At 41.8% G+C, this 18,174-nt stretch overlaps 1 protein-coding gene across 4 annotated transcripts in view; it reads right to left on the bottom strand.

The window, feature by feature from the left end:
- Positions 1-1,549: 1,549 nt before the first annotated feature.
- Positions 1,550-18,174, bottom strand: part of RABEP2 (rabaptin, RAB GTPase binding effector protein 2) — a 42,926-nt gene continuing 26,301 nt past the window's right edge. For 3 of the 4 annotated variants that reach the window (XM_033947164.1, XM_033947165.1, XM_033947167.1), the window contains exons 7-14: positions 14,356-14,454; positions 14,021-14,161; positions 11,706-11,895; positions 11,188-11,199; positions 11,038-11,093; positions 5,353-5,421; positions 5,034-5,150; positions 1,550-4,632 (exon numbers count right to left, since the gene is read on the bottom strand). In XM_033947164.1, coding sequence (XP_033803055.1) covers positions 4,531-4,632; positions 5,034-5,150; positions 5,353-5,421; positions 11,038-11,093; positions 11,188-11,199; positions 11,706-11,895; positions 14,021-14,161; positions 14,356-14,454 — 786 coding nt within the window. In that variant the 3' untranslated portion in view covers positions 1,550-4,530. Of the gene's footprint in view, positions 4,646-5,033; positions 5,151-5,352; positions 5,422-11,037; positions 11,094-11,187; positions 11,200-11,705; positions 11,896-14,020; positions 14,162-14,355; positions 14,455-18,174 lie in introns of all 4 variants that reach the window. The other variant, XM_033947166.1, reaches the window with a different exon arrangement.

The following is an 18,174-nucleotide window of genomic DNA, read 5'->3' as shown; positions in this document are numbered from 1 at the left end:
ATATCCTTCCCAAAATATAATGGGTTACAGCTTATAGTAAAAGGTCAGAGAACAGGAGATAATAAAAAATAAAAATAAGGCACAGGCAGCAGAGTCGGTGGTTTCCTTCTTCAGCTCCAGGCCAGTCATTTAAGTTACAAAATTTCAAGACAGCCTTGGGATGAGAATTTCATCTCCTGTGAAACATCTCATGCAGATCACCTTAGCAAAGCGTTATGTCATTTCAGCGCACTTTACACTCACTGTACACAGGAAATCTAGTCAAAAGCTTGAACCTATTAGTGGTGGTCAGTAATGATAATTTCTTCAGATTATTAAAATCCAATAAGAACAAATCTCTTCAAAGCTAAAATGCAAGGAGATAGAATTATTTAATATATATGTAGCTGGGCTACCTTAATGTGCCGTACAGTGAGAGATTAGAGAAACTGGGCCTCTTCTCCCTTGAAAAGAAGAGGCTGCGAGGGGACATGATCGAAACATTCAAAATACTGAAGGGAATAGACTTAGTAGAGAAAACCAGACTGTTCACCCTCTCCAAGGTAGGGAGAACGAGAGGACACTCTCTAAAGTTGAAAGGGGATAGATTCTGTACAAATGTAAGGAAATTCTTCTTCACCCAGAGAGTGGTAGAAAAGTGGAACGCTCTTCCGGAGTCTGTTATAGGGGAAAACACCCTCCAGGGTTTCAAGACAAAGTTGGACAAGTTCATGCTAAACTGGTGAGACTAGACTCATTTGGAACACTGGTCTTAACCTTGGGGCCGCCGCGTGAGCGGACTGCTGGGCAGGATGGACCATTGGTCTGACCCAGCAGCGGCAATTCTTATGTTCTTAACAGTGTTATGAGACGATACAGTATTAAAGAATATTTTTGCCTTGAATTTATTATTCAATACTTTTCTGCATCTTAATTGTTGAAATTATGACTTGATAATGTGTGTATTGATTTTTGATTTAATAATATTTGCTTTTGATACTGTTTTATTTCTCTCGGGGGGGATGGGAAATTTATGTTTGTTTATTGTTTGTATCATATGGTTAGCGACTAAAGGGCGACTAGGATAATATGTATGTAACCAATGTGTAACCCGCATAGTTTTATGCGGTACAGTGGTGCCTCGCATAAAGAACGCCTCGCACAGCGAACGCTGCACACAACGAACTTCATGTCATGATTCATACAACAAACTTCGTTTCACACAACGAAGTCGCCCGAGCTTCCACGATCGCTGCCGATGTATTGCATCCTTCCGCGCAGGCACTGCAGGCAGTCGTTAGTCACTGCACTTAACGCGTTTCACATAACGAACTTTTCGCATAACAAACTTGCTCCTGGAACGAATTAAGTTCGTTGTGTGAGGCACCACTGTATATAAATTGTTAAATAAATAACAGATGCACATTTCACCTCCAAGGCTTGCTAGGAAATAACCTGGAGTGATCTTGATTTGTGACCTTTGAATTCCACATTCTTCCCCTAATTTTGACTAATAGATTTTTTCCTGAACAACAAGCTACACCCCCAAGCAGATGTAAGAATGCATGGGAAACAGAGTAGAACTTAGCATGAGCTCTGCAGCAAACTAGATTACTTTCAATATAAAACTGTGTAGAAAGAATTGTGTAAAGCTGAATGCTGAATGCTAAGCAACTTTTTTTGCTTCAGTATCCCTTTTGTGCTGGAACCGTCAGCTCGCGTCTATCTGATTACTGCATCGTCTTTTGCTGATTTATCAACTTAAATTGCAGTTTGATTCAAAACCTTATCAACCATGGACCCCTGAGGAAGGTGTGTTTACCGAAACACGGACCATGTCGGGTTCCTTGGTTTGCAAAAAGGTGGTATCTTTAACCACATTTGATATAATAAACACAGCCTGCATCTTGTACATTCTGTCTGAAGTTTTTTCTTGTTTTATATTTGCTGTTCCTGTACTGCAGTCTCTATTGGATTTTTCCTTTGCATGTTTGCCCATTAGCTGTGCAACTCACATGTAAAGAATTTCACACAAGACCTGAGGGCTGTGCACACCGATTTCTAATGCTAGGTCTGAGGAGTAAAACAAATAAATAAGCTCATTATTCTGGGGTAGGGTTACATTAGTCCTCTTTTTAGAGGACTGTCCAGGCGTACAGATGGTTTTTCAAAACCTGGCACTTTGTCTGGGTTTTGTAAAGCATTAAGCTCGGAGTCACGTGCACATGCGTGGACGAAACAGGGCGATGTCACACACTGTGACATCATTGCATCACACCTTCGGAGGCACTCCAAATACAGCTCCAAGCTCAAGGAGAAGAGGTTCAGGGGTGGGCTGGGGCACACCAGGGCATGACTTGGGAAGAACAGGGTTGGCCTGGGGACAGGGCCCACATATCCAGATTTTTACAATCGTAAAATCTGATAACCCTAATCTGGGGCTACCATTAATGAGGGTTCATTCCAGATTCTTCTCTTTTGTGCTTAAGCTTTGTAGAAGGAATGAGTCCAAACTATCCTGCAATCCTGCAGGGGGATGGGGAGCTCAGGTGATAATGGAGTTGTTAGAGCCGATGTTTTGATTCCCACTACAGCACCTTGTGATTCTGAGCAAGTCACTTAACATTTCATTGCTCCAGGTACAAAATAAGTACCTGTCTAAAATATGTACCATACCATATTCTTTCTTATACGCTACAAATGTCAACTGGGAACCGCTTTGTGTAACCACACAGAAAAAGGGGTATATCAAGGCTTACCCCTTTTACCTTGTCACAAAATTCAACACAGCTCAGAATTCTGCTCCTTTTGGCAAGCTCATTGATACTACCTAGAATCCAACTACATTTGTGCAGTCAGGTATCTCAGTACAGTAGTTTCTTTTAATGAAAGTATTAAGTTATCTGCTTCATTTTAAAGAATATTACTGTTATTTTAAGTATGTGCTGTTTCATCTCACAGGCATGAGTGCAACAGTGACAGCTAGGCAATTGCAGTGCATTTCCTCATTTGGATTATTCTGGAACTTTCTATGCATATGTTAAAGAGGTGGCTTCTAAAGGTTATGTGCATTGTTTTCCCATGCTTCTTCCAGAAGCTCTATACTGATCAGGGCTGCTCTCTTGAAATCAATAACCCTCATCCCTGGAGAGAATCTTTGGAACTCCTGCAGTTAACTGATGCAGCCACCGCTTTCCTTTCGTGCTTTGGCTTTTTATTGCGCTTACTGCTATGCAGGAGCCCATATCCCTGAAAAGCAAAGCTTGTTAGTGCTCACTGTTTCTGTGGCTCCATGGCAGCCCATTGCAACTCAGTATTTGTCTTTTGGAGGTAAGAACTATTAAGTGGAAGCACAAAGCAAGCAACTTCTTTAGTCCCTTCCCTGCCCCACTAAACAGAGGTTCTGAAATTTGATAGAGACTAAATAAATTATTCTAAAGCCACAAGGGAGAAGAGTTTAAGTAGCATAAAGCCATCATCTTATTTGCCGCTCGGTAGCATAATTATCTAAATGATGCTGCTCCTCAGAATGTGACAGGTGCTTGTCACCTATACATGTAATGTAAGCAGGTTATTCCATAAAGCTGAAATTATATGGTGGGTTCCTACACACACACACAACATAGAAATCATGAAGGATATACATTAGAGTTTGGGAGGAGGGAGGAATATAAGTAGGAGGAGGAGGACTTGACTTGGAGAAAATTGCAATCCTTCGCCATAGCAATGGTCATCAGTTTGAAGATCATAATATATTGTATACATACATATTTATTTATATTTTAATGTCATTCCCATCTATCTAGATGTCCAGCTCATACACAGTACAATAGTGCATATTTGACTTCATAGTGCAATAACTGGCCATCTCAAGGGTGGAATGCACAATTGCTCAGTAAGAGATAGCCGCTGCTGGCTGTATAGCCCTACAACATCCCAGACTCCCTACTTTTATTTTAGGGAAAATAGAGTTGGGATTAATATACATTTAAAAGAAAGTTTCCTATAAAAACAAGAAAGCATTGTCAGAATCCCTGGGGGCACCTAATCATGGAACAAATGGGCTGACAAGAAGGTTGCACAAAAAAACAGGTAATGGAAAAAACTGGTCCTTATTATACTGTCTGGAGTTCAGTTGTCATAGCCATAGCTGGAAATGAGCTGGATTCAAAGAGCCTGGATACCAAATGGAGTGTCTTTGCTGAGGGAAAGCATCACTTATGGTACTATGGTGCCATCGTGTGGTTACTCTGCATACTTCAGTTACCCAGCGGTGATGAAGATCCATTTAAGGGCAATATCTCTGCAAATAGTTCCTGTTATTTTTTCCTAGCATGCATCCAAAGTTAACAGAGTTCCAGTGATGCTCACTGAATGTATGTTCTAACCCAAGTGTCATACAGGATAAGAGTTTGGGTTACCACCTTTCCTAGCAATAAACCAATTGAATAAATTTACATCACATGTCTACTTATAAGGAATACTGCCAGGAGTTCAATTGTTTTTTTGCCCTTGCATAGAATAGATAGATGTTCATACAACCATTAATATTCAAGTGTCCTTCAGCTCGCTTACATCCTTCACTCTTGTCCCATTCAAGATCTGCTGGATCTGTTCCAGGGATTCAGCCTGCCGGATCTGCTCCAGGCTGACCTAGCAACAGAATCTGTATTGGAGTTATAAGTCTTTTACAATGTTAGTAGTCAGATACCTCCAAGATAACTCTGGTCCCTTGCAGTGTCTCCCCCCAATCTCCTTGCCTGCAGAGTTTGGCCCTGGGACTCATGCAAATTTCATGTATGTCAAATGTCTTGGGAAGATAACTCTCAGTGATTTTCCTCCCTCCATTAAAATCTGTTAAGGATTCCTCACCCCTTACCTGCAGTGTCTGTGTCCAGTGACACCTCTGCAAAATCCTCCTGTTTCTTATATCCAGAATGGCAATCCCATGATGTAGAAAATCTAGACGTGTTTCCCCTCCCCTAAAATCTTCTCACTTAGACCTCACCATGCCTACCAAATCTGTAGCTAGTGACCTCCAAGGATCACCTCACCTGCAATGACTGTGACAAACGGACAAAATCTCTCTGAACATCCTCGCTAGTTGTCAGTTCAGTCTGTAGCCGATGCACCTTGCTTTTCTCCTCCTTCAAGGCATCTCTGAAGCTTGTCTGCAACAAAGTGCAACATAGTCCCCTTAGCATATAATCAGAGTAGGCACAGGAGCAAAGAGAATTAGAGATAAAATGAGTGTTATGCCCTAGGATGAGGAAGGAGGGGCACAGTAATGGTAGAGTCTGTGTATACAGAACAGAGTTGGTTTTATTATGTGGGGTAAGGAAGACATCAACAGGGCCCGACCCAGGTTCGCACCTCCTTGTCCTTCCAGTCTCTAAGAAGATTCTCTTTCTGTGCTTCTGTTTCCTGTAGCCTGAGCTCAAGCTGAGGAAAGATAGGGGGCAATGTTAAAAATACTTCACAATAAATATCACCACATTAAGCATACAAAGCAAAGATTAGCAACATAGATGAATGTCCCCAAGTATCATAGAGATGGGGCTCACCTTGGGCATGAATTCTGAACTTGCACAATGATGAATCTGTTTTGGAAGAACTCAATTGTAGCATTCTTTTTAATCATTGTAAACCACATAGAACTTCAAGGTCCTGCGGTATATAAACTGGTGTTATTATTATTATTATTATTATTATTAATGGCAATATTGCTCTGGGCTTTAAGATGTACTATGGTGGCTTTGCTTGGGGCCATATTTGATTTGGGAGATCAACTCAGAAAATGGAGTAGAGATCCTGTGTTTGAAATAACCCTTCCTGGTTGCCACAAGGGAGGATTAGGTTCTTAACCCCAAAATTTTCTTTTTAGTAGAAATGCATATGAGTCTTGAACCAGTGGGTTATTCTCCTTTAATCGCAAGTTTGTAGATGGCATCATCTACCTTTTCCTCTCAGCTCCGCCTCCTGCATCTCTGGGCTGTGCCCCAACTCCTCAGTTTATATCAAAGCAGTTGACAATTCCTATAAAAGGAGAAAATAAGGAGGCAGGATACGGGGTACTCCTTGACCAAACCATTTCTATTCTGATCTGCAACAAGTCAATACCAATGTAATCATAACTGAAAACAAGGTGGAAATGAACAAGCCAGCTACCTGACTGCAACCTGCACTAATACTTGTGTTGCTCTCCAATTTCTCGCTCAACTCAATGAAACAGAGAGATAAATCAGTACTCTTTGGATCTGTCTGACAGACACCAACATCCGAAAATACATACATATCTGAGCCTGAAAGCAGGCTAAGTGAAATTTGGCATTTGGGCCTTCAAGACTCAATCTTTTTTACTAGTAGAAAGGCATATTGAGGTAAGAACCTAATCTTCCCATCTAGTGCAAAAGGCATACGAGTCTTGAACCAGTGGAACATACCAAAGCAGTCCCCTGAGTCTATGGCAGGGAAGATAAGCCTGCTGTGGGAACCGAGGACATAAAAGCGGAGTCCTTTTGTGCTGCCACCTCCACTCTATAGAAGTTCATGAAGGGTGGACCATGTAGCTGCCTTTACAAATTTCCTCGGGCGACACTGCCGGAACTCTGCCCATGAAGAAGCCAAATCCTATAGTATACTCTCAAAGCAATTGGTGGTAGTTTATCGCACCCATTATATGCTGCACGAATCCACCAGAAACTAGAAGCCTCAGGGCTTGGGCTCGTTAGCATAAAAATGATCTGAGAGACATAAACCATTTGTCACTTATAGATAATGGAGAAGAATTCTACCACCCAGCAATGTTAAAACGTTCTTTTCTTATTTTTATATGTTATGTGAACCTATGGGAAGGAACGCGGGTAGTCAAACTTCCTGATTTATGTAGACGTTCGAGGACACTTTGGCAGAAAGAAAGGTCTGTGCGGAGGAAGACAACCTGAGGAAAGGCTCGCTGCACGACAGAGCTTGTAGCTTCAAAACCCTTCTTGCTGGAGCAATAGCTACTAGAAAAAATGGTCTTGACAGTAAGATCCATGAGAGACGCCTCTCGTAAAGGCTCATACGGAGTTTTACTGAGAGCCTGCAAGACCAAGTTAAGATTCCACATCGGGAATGGTTGTCGCAGAGAAGGATACAGTGGCTGATGGCGATAATTGTATTAAGCAGGATAAGGGGGGGCCCATAACCAAATATGTAGGAGACATCCCTTTCTGGGAATCCTGAAACGACACTTTTTTATTTATGAAGCTGAAGGATGAAAATGCTTCAATTACATTAAAAATAATATTGCTTGATTAGCAAATGTTATAGCATGTGATAACAGTCATAATAGTTGCTAGGGAAAATACTAATGAAAGAAACCATGTGACTTGCTAATTAATGTCTAGAAAACAAGACCATGAGAATGTGACAATCATAACATAACAGTAGGCTATAGTTAAAAGTCATAAATATCTTAGAAATAATGGAAATACAGGCTAGTGGTCAGACTGACCTGATATTCAAATTGTTCCCTTGGAAATGCTTGGAAAGCAATAAAAACTAACATATTTTTCACTTTTAACAATTTAGGTGAAAATATGGATGAGCTTATAACCATGTGATTGTAAGTAACGGAAGTACAATGCTGAAGTATGCAATTTGTAATTGGATGATATCTTTGCGCATGTAATTTGATTGGAGAGTACATTAACCATGTATGTTTTTTTTATTTATAATTTTTTATTTAAACATACAACACCCCACAACAGCAAACATTAAGATAACAGCAGAACCAGAAAGTTCTTCCGTGTTAATCCTTCACGAAGACCTAGAGATCCAAGCCCCTCACCAAAGACACTCCCCCCCCAGCACTCCAGTGTCAAAAGTTCAAAAGCGAACTTCTAGCTTTATGGGACAGTCCCTCCCAAACAGGAGCCCAGATTCTCCTGAATTTCCTCCAGGGACCTGGACCACCCGATTGAACATCCAAATATTCAAATTTTAACAAAGTGTACAGTTCATTTCTCCACATGGTAATAATGGGTGTCTCAGCCTGACGCCACAACAAAAGAATACATTTCTGGGCCAGTAAGGAGGCTTTTTGCAGTAACAAATTTCCTCCTCTAGACAAACCCAAAGTAGCAACCTGAGAAAAGAGCAGAACATCCGCCCTCAAAGGAATCCGCTTACCCAGTGCAGTTTGTAAGTATAGCGTATAAAGGACCAGAATGTTTAAATGCGGTCACAAGACCAAAGCATGTGAAGCAAACTGGTGGGGGTGGACTGGCACTTAGGACACCAAGCATGAGAGGCATACACAGAAACATATGCCCAGTAAGGAGACACATGCAGCCGTAGAATAAACTTAAACTGCTGCTCCTGCAGCACAATGGAATAATAATAATAATAACAGTTTATATACCGCAGGACTGTGAAGTTCTATGCGGTTTACAATGATTAAAAGATGTTACAGATTGAGTAGATTTAACAAAGTTAAGGTTTAGTGATTAACAGTTCCGGGGATCAGTAGTTGTGGACTAAGATTGTATAGGTCAGTTACCTAAATACTTCAAGCACAGATATGTTTTTAGGTGTTTCCTAAATTCCCCATAAGTAGTATGCATAAGCAGTTGGTCCAGATCTTTACCCCATAATGCTGCTTGATGTGAGAAAAGATGTTGATGATGATTTTTAAATTTACATTCTCTAACCGGTGGGGAAACAAAATTCAGAGGTGAGCTTCTCTTATGTTTGTTTGCTGTGAAAGAGAAAAGGTCAGTTATATATATTTAGGGGCCAAACCGAATGAGTCAGTCGAGGAAGATGTTTCATAAGGAGATGAACTCTATCCCCCGTGACAAGGCTGCCACAACCTCATAGTCCCAAGGGGTATTGAAGCTGCCCAAACTGACTTGATGAAAGGATAAACTGATCCGAGTCAAGTGGGATAGAATCAAGGTCTCACACACCACGTCTGCCATGTCTTCATTCAAAGTAGCAGCATCCAAAGATTGAAGATAATGAGACACCTGGCGGTAGAAGAGCCAGTCTATAGCCTCCAAGTAACGCTCTGCCTGTAGATAACCATGTATGTTTAATAATGAATTAACTGATGACATCATTAGCCCATATACTGAATCCCCTGCCATAAATGTCACCGCACGCCAATGCCTTCTACAAACTTGCACGTAAAGGAGAATAACCCACTGGTTCAAGACTCATATGCCTTTTGCACTAGAAGTGCATCTTAATTAACTGGAAGCTTTTGAAGGCTCCCTTTGTGGCCCGATGTTGAGTGCAAAGGATACATATGCTCATCATGGTAAGGATGACAGTAGACGGTAAGAAGAACCTGGAAAAATTTCAAGCAATTTGGGAACTATTTTGGAACACCGTCAGATATTGTCAGAAGTAACATTCTTAATCTTCAGTGTTCTTTAATTATACTCGTTAATAGACATTGGACAAGTTAAAGACTTTCCTCTGAATGTCTGTCTATCTCAACCGGTGGCTTAGCCAGACAGCTGATTTAGGGTGGCCCACAACTGCAGCTCTACTCCCAACCACCACCACATAAAGGAAATATTCAAAGTTAAATTTTCCCTCCCTCCCTCCTAAAAGAAATGCCTGTGCTGGTGTGGATCCAAGCTGCACCAACTGAAGACTTCCTCCCCGCTGAACGAACTTCCATCTTGGGCGGCCGGTGGCAGTATCCCTGAGCCATTACTGCCAGCTACTAGCCTCCATGTATGCTCAGTTTTGCACATGTGAGAAAACTGAGCATGTGCGAAGGGCTAGCAGCTGGCAGTAGCGCATTGAGGACACTACCAATGGCTGCCTATGATGTAAGTTTATTCAGCAGGAAGGATGTCTTTGGTTGATAGGGCTTGGGGATTCCTGCAAGTCACATTAAAGTAGAACAAATATCCAGTGGGCCTGAGCATAAAGTGGGTGGGCTATGGCTATACCACGTATCCTCACAGGATAGTGGTGGGGTGGGGTGACCTTCAAGATACAATTAAAGGCATACTATTTCTCCTTGGCCTTCTGCTCTTAATTTACTTTCCTTTGATGGCAACTTTTCCCAAAAGTTGCATTCCTAGTTTTATCAAATCAGTGTGGGCAGAACTAATTTTCTGTTTTCTACCCCACCATATTGTTCATTCCTCTCCCCAATCTTTTTTTTTTTCCAAAGTATGTTTTATTGAATTTCAATAACAATACAAAAAGCGCCACACAGAAAAAAAGGCCAATCTACACCACACCAATCAAACCCCACCTGCCCCCCACCACCCTCCCCGCCCCACTGCCCTCCACCCCTTCCACCCCCGACAAACAATCATGAACCAAAAATGCAATCTAGCTCCAGTGTGTCACAACTCAAAATAATCAGACATTTAATCTTTTTGTTTTTATTGTAACCGCTGATTCCCTCCTTTCCTCATGTTCTCATTTGTATTTTACGCTTTGTTTAATTTTTTTGTTTCCTACCCTATTTAATTTTACATTGTTATTTTAAATTTTTATTGTAAACCTCTTAGATTTACCTATGGTTTTATATTTGCGGCATATTAAATAAATTGAACTTGAACTTACAGCTTTAAGGGATAAAATATCTTGGAGGTGATATTCTGTAAAGTTTTGTGGCGAAGTGGTTAAAGCTACAGCCTCAGCACCCTGAGGATGTGAGTTCAAACCCACGCTGCTCCTTGTGACCCTCGGAAAGCCACTTAATCCGCCCATTGCCCCAGATAGAATGTGAGCCCACTGGGACAGACAGAGAAAATGCCCGAGTACCTGAATAAATTCATGTAAACCTTTCTGAGCTCCTTGGGAGAACGGTATAGAAAATTGAATAAATAAATAAATAAATTTGTGATGTCTATGTTTTGGTGCATATGTAGGCGAATTGCATGATCCTTTGACTTGGCTGGTTGTTAATCGTCTTATTTGTAAAACATGAACGAACAAAGATTTGCAAATACCACTTCACAGTCATGCACTAGGGATCCATGCCACAGAAGCACCCTCAGAGAACCCCCTACTAATATACTCCACAGGTATTTGTTTCACCTCATTCCTTTCCTGCTGCATCCTGTCCATCTCTGATTTCACACTGGACAGCCTGGCTGGGAAAAGAATAAAGACGGATATCAGTGTCTTTTTCCATTCTAAAATGCAAGGCTCATGCACACTTCTATGGGGAGAACAAGCAGTTCTTACCCTCTAGCAGTTCTATCATGGGGTGGGATGAAAGGAGATCCAAGGCAAGGACAGGCAAAATTAAAGCAAGAAAGAGAAAAACATAAGCTGTTAATGTAAGTTAACATCATCCCATTCATCATCCCAACATCATCCCATTCCCATCTCAAATGTCCCCCATCAAAAAAAAAAAAAAAAAAATACATGTTTCCAACCAGGGCCACAAGGGTATTCACTGCCCTAAGGAAACCTTTAGCCATGACCCCCCCCATAACCCTCACAGGGCTGTAGCTCCACCCTAACATATTGATATTTAAATATTTGAAAACTGCTCACCTCCTTATGGGTAAATTTGCTGATAGTTATTAGGACTGATTATTTTGTTTTGCCATAGCTGCTCTTTACCACCCCCTCAGAAGCTGCTGCCCTTGGCAACTGCCCAGTTTGCCTATTGCTTGGGTCAGCCCTGTTTTCAGACTCCCTTCCCAAATGAAAGCAAAGCTACTGCTTCTTATCCCTCATCCCCTCGGAGCCTATACCCGTCTCTTCTCGCTGTGACTCCAGGTTTGTCTGCATTATGTCCTGCAGGTTTCTTCGGAGATGCTGTTCTGCCTGCAGCTTTTCCCGTACGGTCACAATCTCGATGCGAAGTCTCTCTTCCTGGTGATCAGAACCTCGCTGTAAGGTAAAGATCTCCTGCCGGTATTTCTGGACCATTTTCTGCAGTTCCTGAACCAATAACACAACACAGGAGATTATGCACGTAATATATTTATCCATATAACCAAGCCTTGCAACCCTCCCCTACCAATGCATGGGGTTCAAGACTGTACATATAGGGTTTAATTTTCTATAGCTTGCCTAAAATTGGGTGCTGGATGATGCACACTAAGCAAATTTTATGTCATTAATTGCACATGCAACTGCATTTATAGTATACTAATGTAAATCTTCAGCTTGAAAAAGAGAAACAGCTTAGGGGAGATATGATTGAAGTCTACAAAATCTTGAGTGGTGTAGAATGGGTACAAGTGAAACGATTTTTACTCTATCAAACACTAGGGGACACTCAATGGAGTTAAAGGGAAAAATATTTAAAACCAATGGGAGGAAATATTTTTGCACTCAAAGAATAGATAAGCTCTGGAACTTGTTGCCAGAGGATGCGGTAACAGTAGTTAGCATAGTTGGGTTTAAAAAAAGTTTGGACAAGTTCCTGGAGGAAAACTCCATAGTCTGCAATCAATTGATTGCCCATAGTTTTGTGGAATAAAGTTGGTTGTGATTATTCTGAGATATTCCATTAGTTTCTATTTGGAAGCCACTGCTTTCCCTGGGATCGATAGCATGGAATGTTGCTATTTGGGTTTCTGCCGGGTGCTTGTGACCTGGATTGGCCACTGTGGAAAACAGGATACTGGGCTAGACGGACCATTGGTCTGACCCAGTATGGATATTCTTATGCTCTTATCTGCAGTAACACACCTAATGTTATGCTAGCTAAATAGCTACTATAAATGCTCACGCCTAACTGTAGACAGTTAGGCCCAGATTCTCTATATGGCACCGATATCGGTGGCCACCTATAAAGCGGCCGCTGATCGCATGTCAATCATGTGACAGTGCCATATAGAGAATCGTGCCTCCGGGAGAGATAGGTGCCAGAAACTTAGGCCAGGGTTATCCAAGTCTACATTTCCAACACCTATCTTTGTCGTGAATTGCGCCTACGTAGGTACTTTAGACCGCATAATGACACATCCAGTATTAGCCACACCCACAGTGAATTAGGCGGCCTAAAGCACCTAAGGAGGCGCAATTCTGGTACCAATTTTTTTAGACACTGGTAAGTGCCTTGAAACTCAGATAAAAACATTGTTTAAATGGCGTTTTTTTAACTGAGCTTGGGTGCCTACTGGCACCTAAAAAATAAATCAGCGCCATTTAAGAGAATTCAGGCCTTAGGATGTAACTGCTAGGCATGCTCCCAACCCACTCATGCCCCTCCCAGATCCACAATTTATAGACTACCGACTAAGGTAATTGCACATGTTAACTGCTAATTAGTGGCAATTAACACCAATTATTGGTAGTTAACAGTAGAGAATGACATGGGGACAAATTTTTCCCCGTCCCCGCAAGAACTCATTTTCCCATCCTGGCGAGTTCTTTTCTTGCCCCTGCCCCATCCCTGCAAGCTCTGTCCTCATCTGCACAAGCCTCAAACACTTTAAAATCATAAGTGTCCGAGGCTTGTGCATTTAAGGCAGAGCTTACAGGAATGGGGCACAGACAGAGAAAGAGCAAAACTCAAGGGAATTGGACGGGAAAATTGAGTTCCTACAGGGACCGGGACAAATTTGTCATTTTCCAGTTAACATCAAACAGCAGCTAATTATTATACTAAGTTTGCTGGCACAAGTGATACTATTTTATAACTTTTGAAGCTGCTTTGCACACTAAGGGCCGGATTCAGCAAACGGCACACAAAATAGGCACCATCAGCACTCAGCACTATTCTATAAGGCACTCAGAAACGATTCACCAACTTTGGGTGCAAGGACTTACACCCACACTCCCCTTTGGGTTGAACACTTTGGAATTTGGGCCCCTAGGATTATAGAATAGTGCTTAGTCACATGTGCACATAAACCCTAAATGGTGCCAATTTAAAATTGATTGTTGGTGTTCCAATTCTAGATGTTAATTGGCTCATTAATCAATTAGTTTGCGTGCACATTTCGGGATTGTGCCCAAATTTGGGCACAGACACTTGGGCACCTTTTATAGAATCCAAGGATAAGTGTCAAGTCAGGCTCAAGTTCATAGAAAAAGGGGATTACATCTCTTGTACCGATACAGAAGTGGGCAACGCCTTTTCAGTCTCCTCGTCGTGAGATGCCGAGGGCTTGTGGTGACCTCTCAGCCGTTCATTTTCATCACTCAAGCATTTCACTTCATAACAGAGCTGCTTGTGGGAAGAGGCTAGCTCAGCCTGTGATAAAAAGAGCAGATCACACCGTCAACGAGACCAGTTTCAAGGCACAATGTGTACTACAAAACACTTCTTACTCAGGCTTGTAACTTTCCTTTCCTACAGATGAGTCTTGGTAAAGAGAGTGCTATACATCCCATCAGAAAGATATACATGTCTATCACAAACATACGTGCGTTGCCTTGTGTACTCACCAGCTGCTGTTGAGTTTTGTCTTGGGTCTGAGACACTGTTATTTGAAGGTTCTGCAACAGCTGCTCAGAGTTCTGAATCTGATCCAGCAGCACCTGCACCTGCGTGAGACCCCAAAACAGCAGCGTCATGCTCCGAGACCAGGCAAGGAGAGGAAGATGGCTCAGAGGTCCACAATCATTCTAGCAGAAAGGCAAAGTAAGCGGGGAGGCTGCGCCAACTCTGCATTAACATGAGTTGTGCCCATCAGGACAGACCCTAGCATGCAGAGATACATGCTAGAAGTTGTCACTTATCCCCTCACTTCATAGCTTTGCGCCTAATGTAAAGTGCCCAAAGGATAATTCTGTATAGGTCGCCTAATTACGTGCCTAAAGTGTGAGCACTAAGGGCAAATGCTTTGATAGCAATTACACATGTAATTACCGTTACAGAATTTTAATTTTATCATCATATTTATATCCTGCTCCATCCAAAGTTCTGAGTGGGTCACATAAAATAATACTACATTATAATCTCGTTATAACGGACTTCAAGGGACCTAAACCAAACTAAACTAAACCTTAAGTTTATATACCGCATCATCTCCACAAAAGTGGAGCTTGACACGGTTTACAGGAATTAATATAGAAAGGAACTCCAATGGAAAGGAGAAGGGCTTGGTAAAAAGAAAGAAAGAGGGGACATAGTTTAATGGAGAGGGAGGGAGTAGTTACATTTTAGCGAAAAGCCAGAGTCCGTTATATCCAGTTGCATTTTTTAAAAACTTTATTTAGGTCAACTTGAAACAACATACAATCGATGAACAACAGTCACTGCAGAAGCATATCAGCAACATCAATACCAAAACTCAGCAAAACATTGGTATGACACGAAATGATTGTAAAACCAGAACACTAAAAGATGTTCTAAAGCATTATGTCATACTGTACTGGAAAGAAAAATACTCTTTGTCATTTTCTTCTGGGCTGCATTTTGATACTATATCACTGGCATGCCACGCACCTTGTAGGCGGAGCCTGCATGTCCATTATAGCCAAACAAAACTACAGGTAAGAGTGGCTCTGGGGACCAAACTGGTTATCCATTATATCCGAAAGTCAATTATATGCGAGTCCGCTATATGCAATGATTTTCTGTATGTTTATAAAGGCGCACAGCCGGGATCAGTGGACCTCGTCCACTATAGGCGAGTTCCGTTATAAGCGAGTCCGTTATAATGAGATTATACTGTAAATCTGCATTTACACATGTATCTTTAAGAATGAGTATTTATACTAGCTCTATGACAGATGTAAATTCTCGTGCCTAAATGCAACAATTACATGCGTTACTGATAGTATACTAAAAGCTCAGTCTGCGCTTGGCATGCTCTGCCCCTCCCACGTCCTCTCGCAGTTACGCACCATAGAACTTAGACCCTAACGTTATAGAATAGCGCTTATGCACATAGCTACAAATAAGTGCCAATATGGACAATTAACTCCAAATATCAACAACTATTGATTGTTAGAGACAATTTGCACCTTATTACATAATTAACTCATACTTGTAACTGTTACTGTTCTATAACTCGTGTACGCAAATGTGGACATAAATTTATACACGAGATTACAGAATGAGTTCCAAGTTTATTCAAATTTACTATCCCACTCCAAGGGTAAAGACCTTCTGGGCAGCTTACAATCTAAAAGCCAATAAACCAAAAAAAATTGCAAAAAGATAAAATAAATAATAAATAAAATAAGATTACAATTCATGTATGTTATGGAACAGTAGCACTTACACGCGTGAGAAGCACCAATAATTGGCAGTTAAGTGCACAAGTGCCAGTTGCTATGCCATAAAGTGGCATGTAACTGTGAGGACCTACTACTACTAATAATCACTTATAAAGCGCTGAAAGGTGTACACAGCACTGTACATTTTGGCATTTATAGACAGTCCCTCTTCGGAAGAGCTTACAATCTAACTTGGACAGGCAGACATAACATGTAGGGTTGGGGATGCAGAACCCAAGGTGAGAGGAGTTAGAAGCCGAAAGCACTCTCGAAGAGGTGGGTTTTTAACTGGGATCTCACACACTGCAGATCATGGGCAGAGAACAGGCATGTCATCAACAATGCACACAACGTACAGAATGCTATCAGTTGTCTGTATTGTCTAGCATACTTAGGCATGCCACCCATTAAGCTATCACAAGTGGGGGCATTTACAGTTCAATACACCAATGCAGCTTTGTGCTAATAGTCTATAATGGCTTAGGTGTGCCCAGGTTCTGTTATAAAATCAGCTCATTCCATTGTGGCGTCTACATCTTGGCGTCAAGTTATAGAATCACTCCATTATCCCACATCAACAAGAACTTCTAGGAACACAAAGGGGAAGGTACAATCAAAATTACCTTTAGGATACAGTAATAAAATTTGGGGCCTCTTCCCCTCTTGCCTGCAACTCTCTTTAGACGCTGGCTTTTACCCCTCCCATCTGCACTCATCAACAAGCATTACAGCAACTGCATAAGAGATGGCGGGGTGGGGAAGAGAGGAAGCATACCCGAGCATGCTGCTTTTCCAGCCTCTTGTACCTAACTGCCACACCAGAAAGTATCTGCTCACAGTACTGGCATCAGCAGCTCAGAGTGCTGACACCAACTGTCACACTATTCGAACTCAAAGTGGGTTCTGGAGGTTTTCATGGTGAGATATGGGAATATCCATCAGCTAGGGCACCTAGCTTCTGAGTGGGCCTGAAACAAAGGAAGAGGGGCTCAGACCTACCACAGGCTATGCCCCTGGACATGCAAAATTTCAAAACTGTCTCTTTTCTGTCTGCAGTGCTATTTTGGAAGTCAAAGGAGACAGAAAGAGAGCTAGGGAAAGATTAAGACCTTACCTCAACAATCATCTTTCTTGTAGAAGGATACAGGAGGCTTGACAATTGGGTTACCTTCCCGAAACTGCATGTTTCTTGTACAAGGATACCTTGTCTCCTCAGTTTGTACCAAAGCAGGTGAGAATCGCTCTAATACGAGACATAACAAGCAATGGTGGTAAAGGGAACCTCCCCAACAACTTAATTCTGGCCTGCAGAACAATATAGTAAAACCCAAAACACTCTGTGGAGTGACATGTTCCTAAATGGACTTTATTTGAAAGTGTCAAAGTTCCAAAGGTACACTGAAATCATCCACATAAAATAATTTCATCCACATAAAAATAAATCATCCACATAAAAGCCTTAAAGGACCTAGTCCGCTAGGGATACAGGACCCAACACGGTCCACGTTTCAACAAAAAGTCTTCTTCAGGGGTCCTATAAAGGTGAATACATGGGAAACAATTGTGTGAGCCGGAAGTGAGACCTTTTTCTTCGAACCTGTGGAATGGAATGGAACACAGGTAAGTGGACTTCCTGATTGATGTGGAAGGCCGAAACAACTTTCAGCATAAAACAGGGAACCATTCACAGGGAAATCCCAAGCTTCTATAAACTTGAGATAAGGCTCTCTGCTTGAAAATGCCTACAACTCATGACTCTTCTCGCAGAGGAGATAGCTTGTCTTAACAATGAGATCCAGCAGCGATGCCTTCTATAGAAGCTAATACAAAGCCTTGAGTCCCTATAAAACAACATTAAGATTCCATGATGGAAAAGGAGATCATACAGGAGGGTACAACCCGAGCACCCCCTTTAAGATCTGGCCACATCCGGATAAGAAGCCAGAAAACCCCTTTTCCACTCGGGCCCTGAAGCACAAGAGACCAGCCACCTGCACTTTGAGGGATCCAACCACCAGACCCTTCTCGAATCCAGCTTGC

The sequence above is a fragment of the Geotrypetes seraphini genome, chromosome 5, assembly GCF_902459505.1.
Source record: "Geotrypetes seraphini chromosome 5, aGeoSer1.1, whole genome shotgun sequence".
NCBI lineage: Eukaryota > Metazoa > Chordata > Amphibia > Gymnophiona > Dermophiidae > Geotrypetes > Geotrypetes seraphini.
This window is presented reverse-complemented; position numbering and strand designations above follow the sequence as displayed.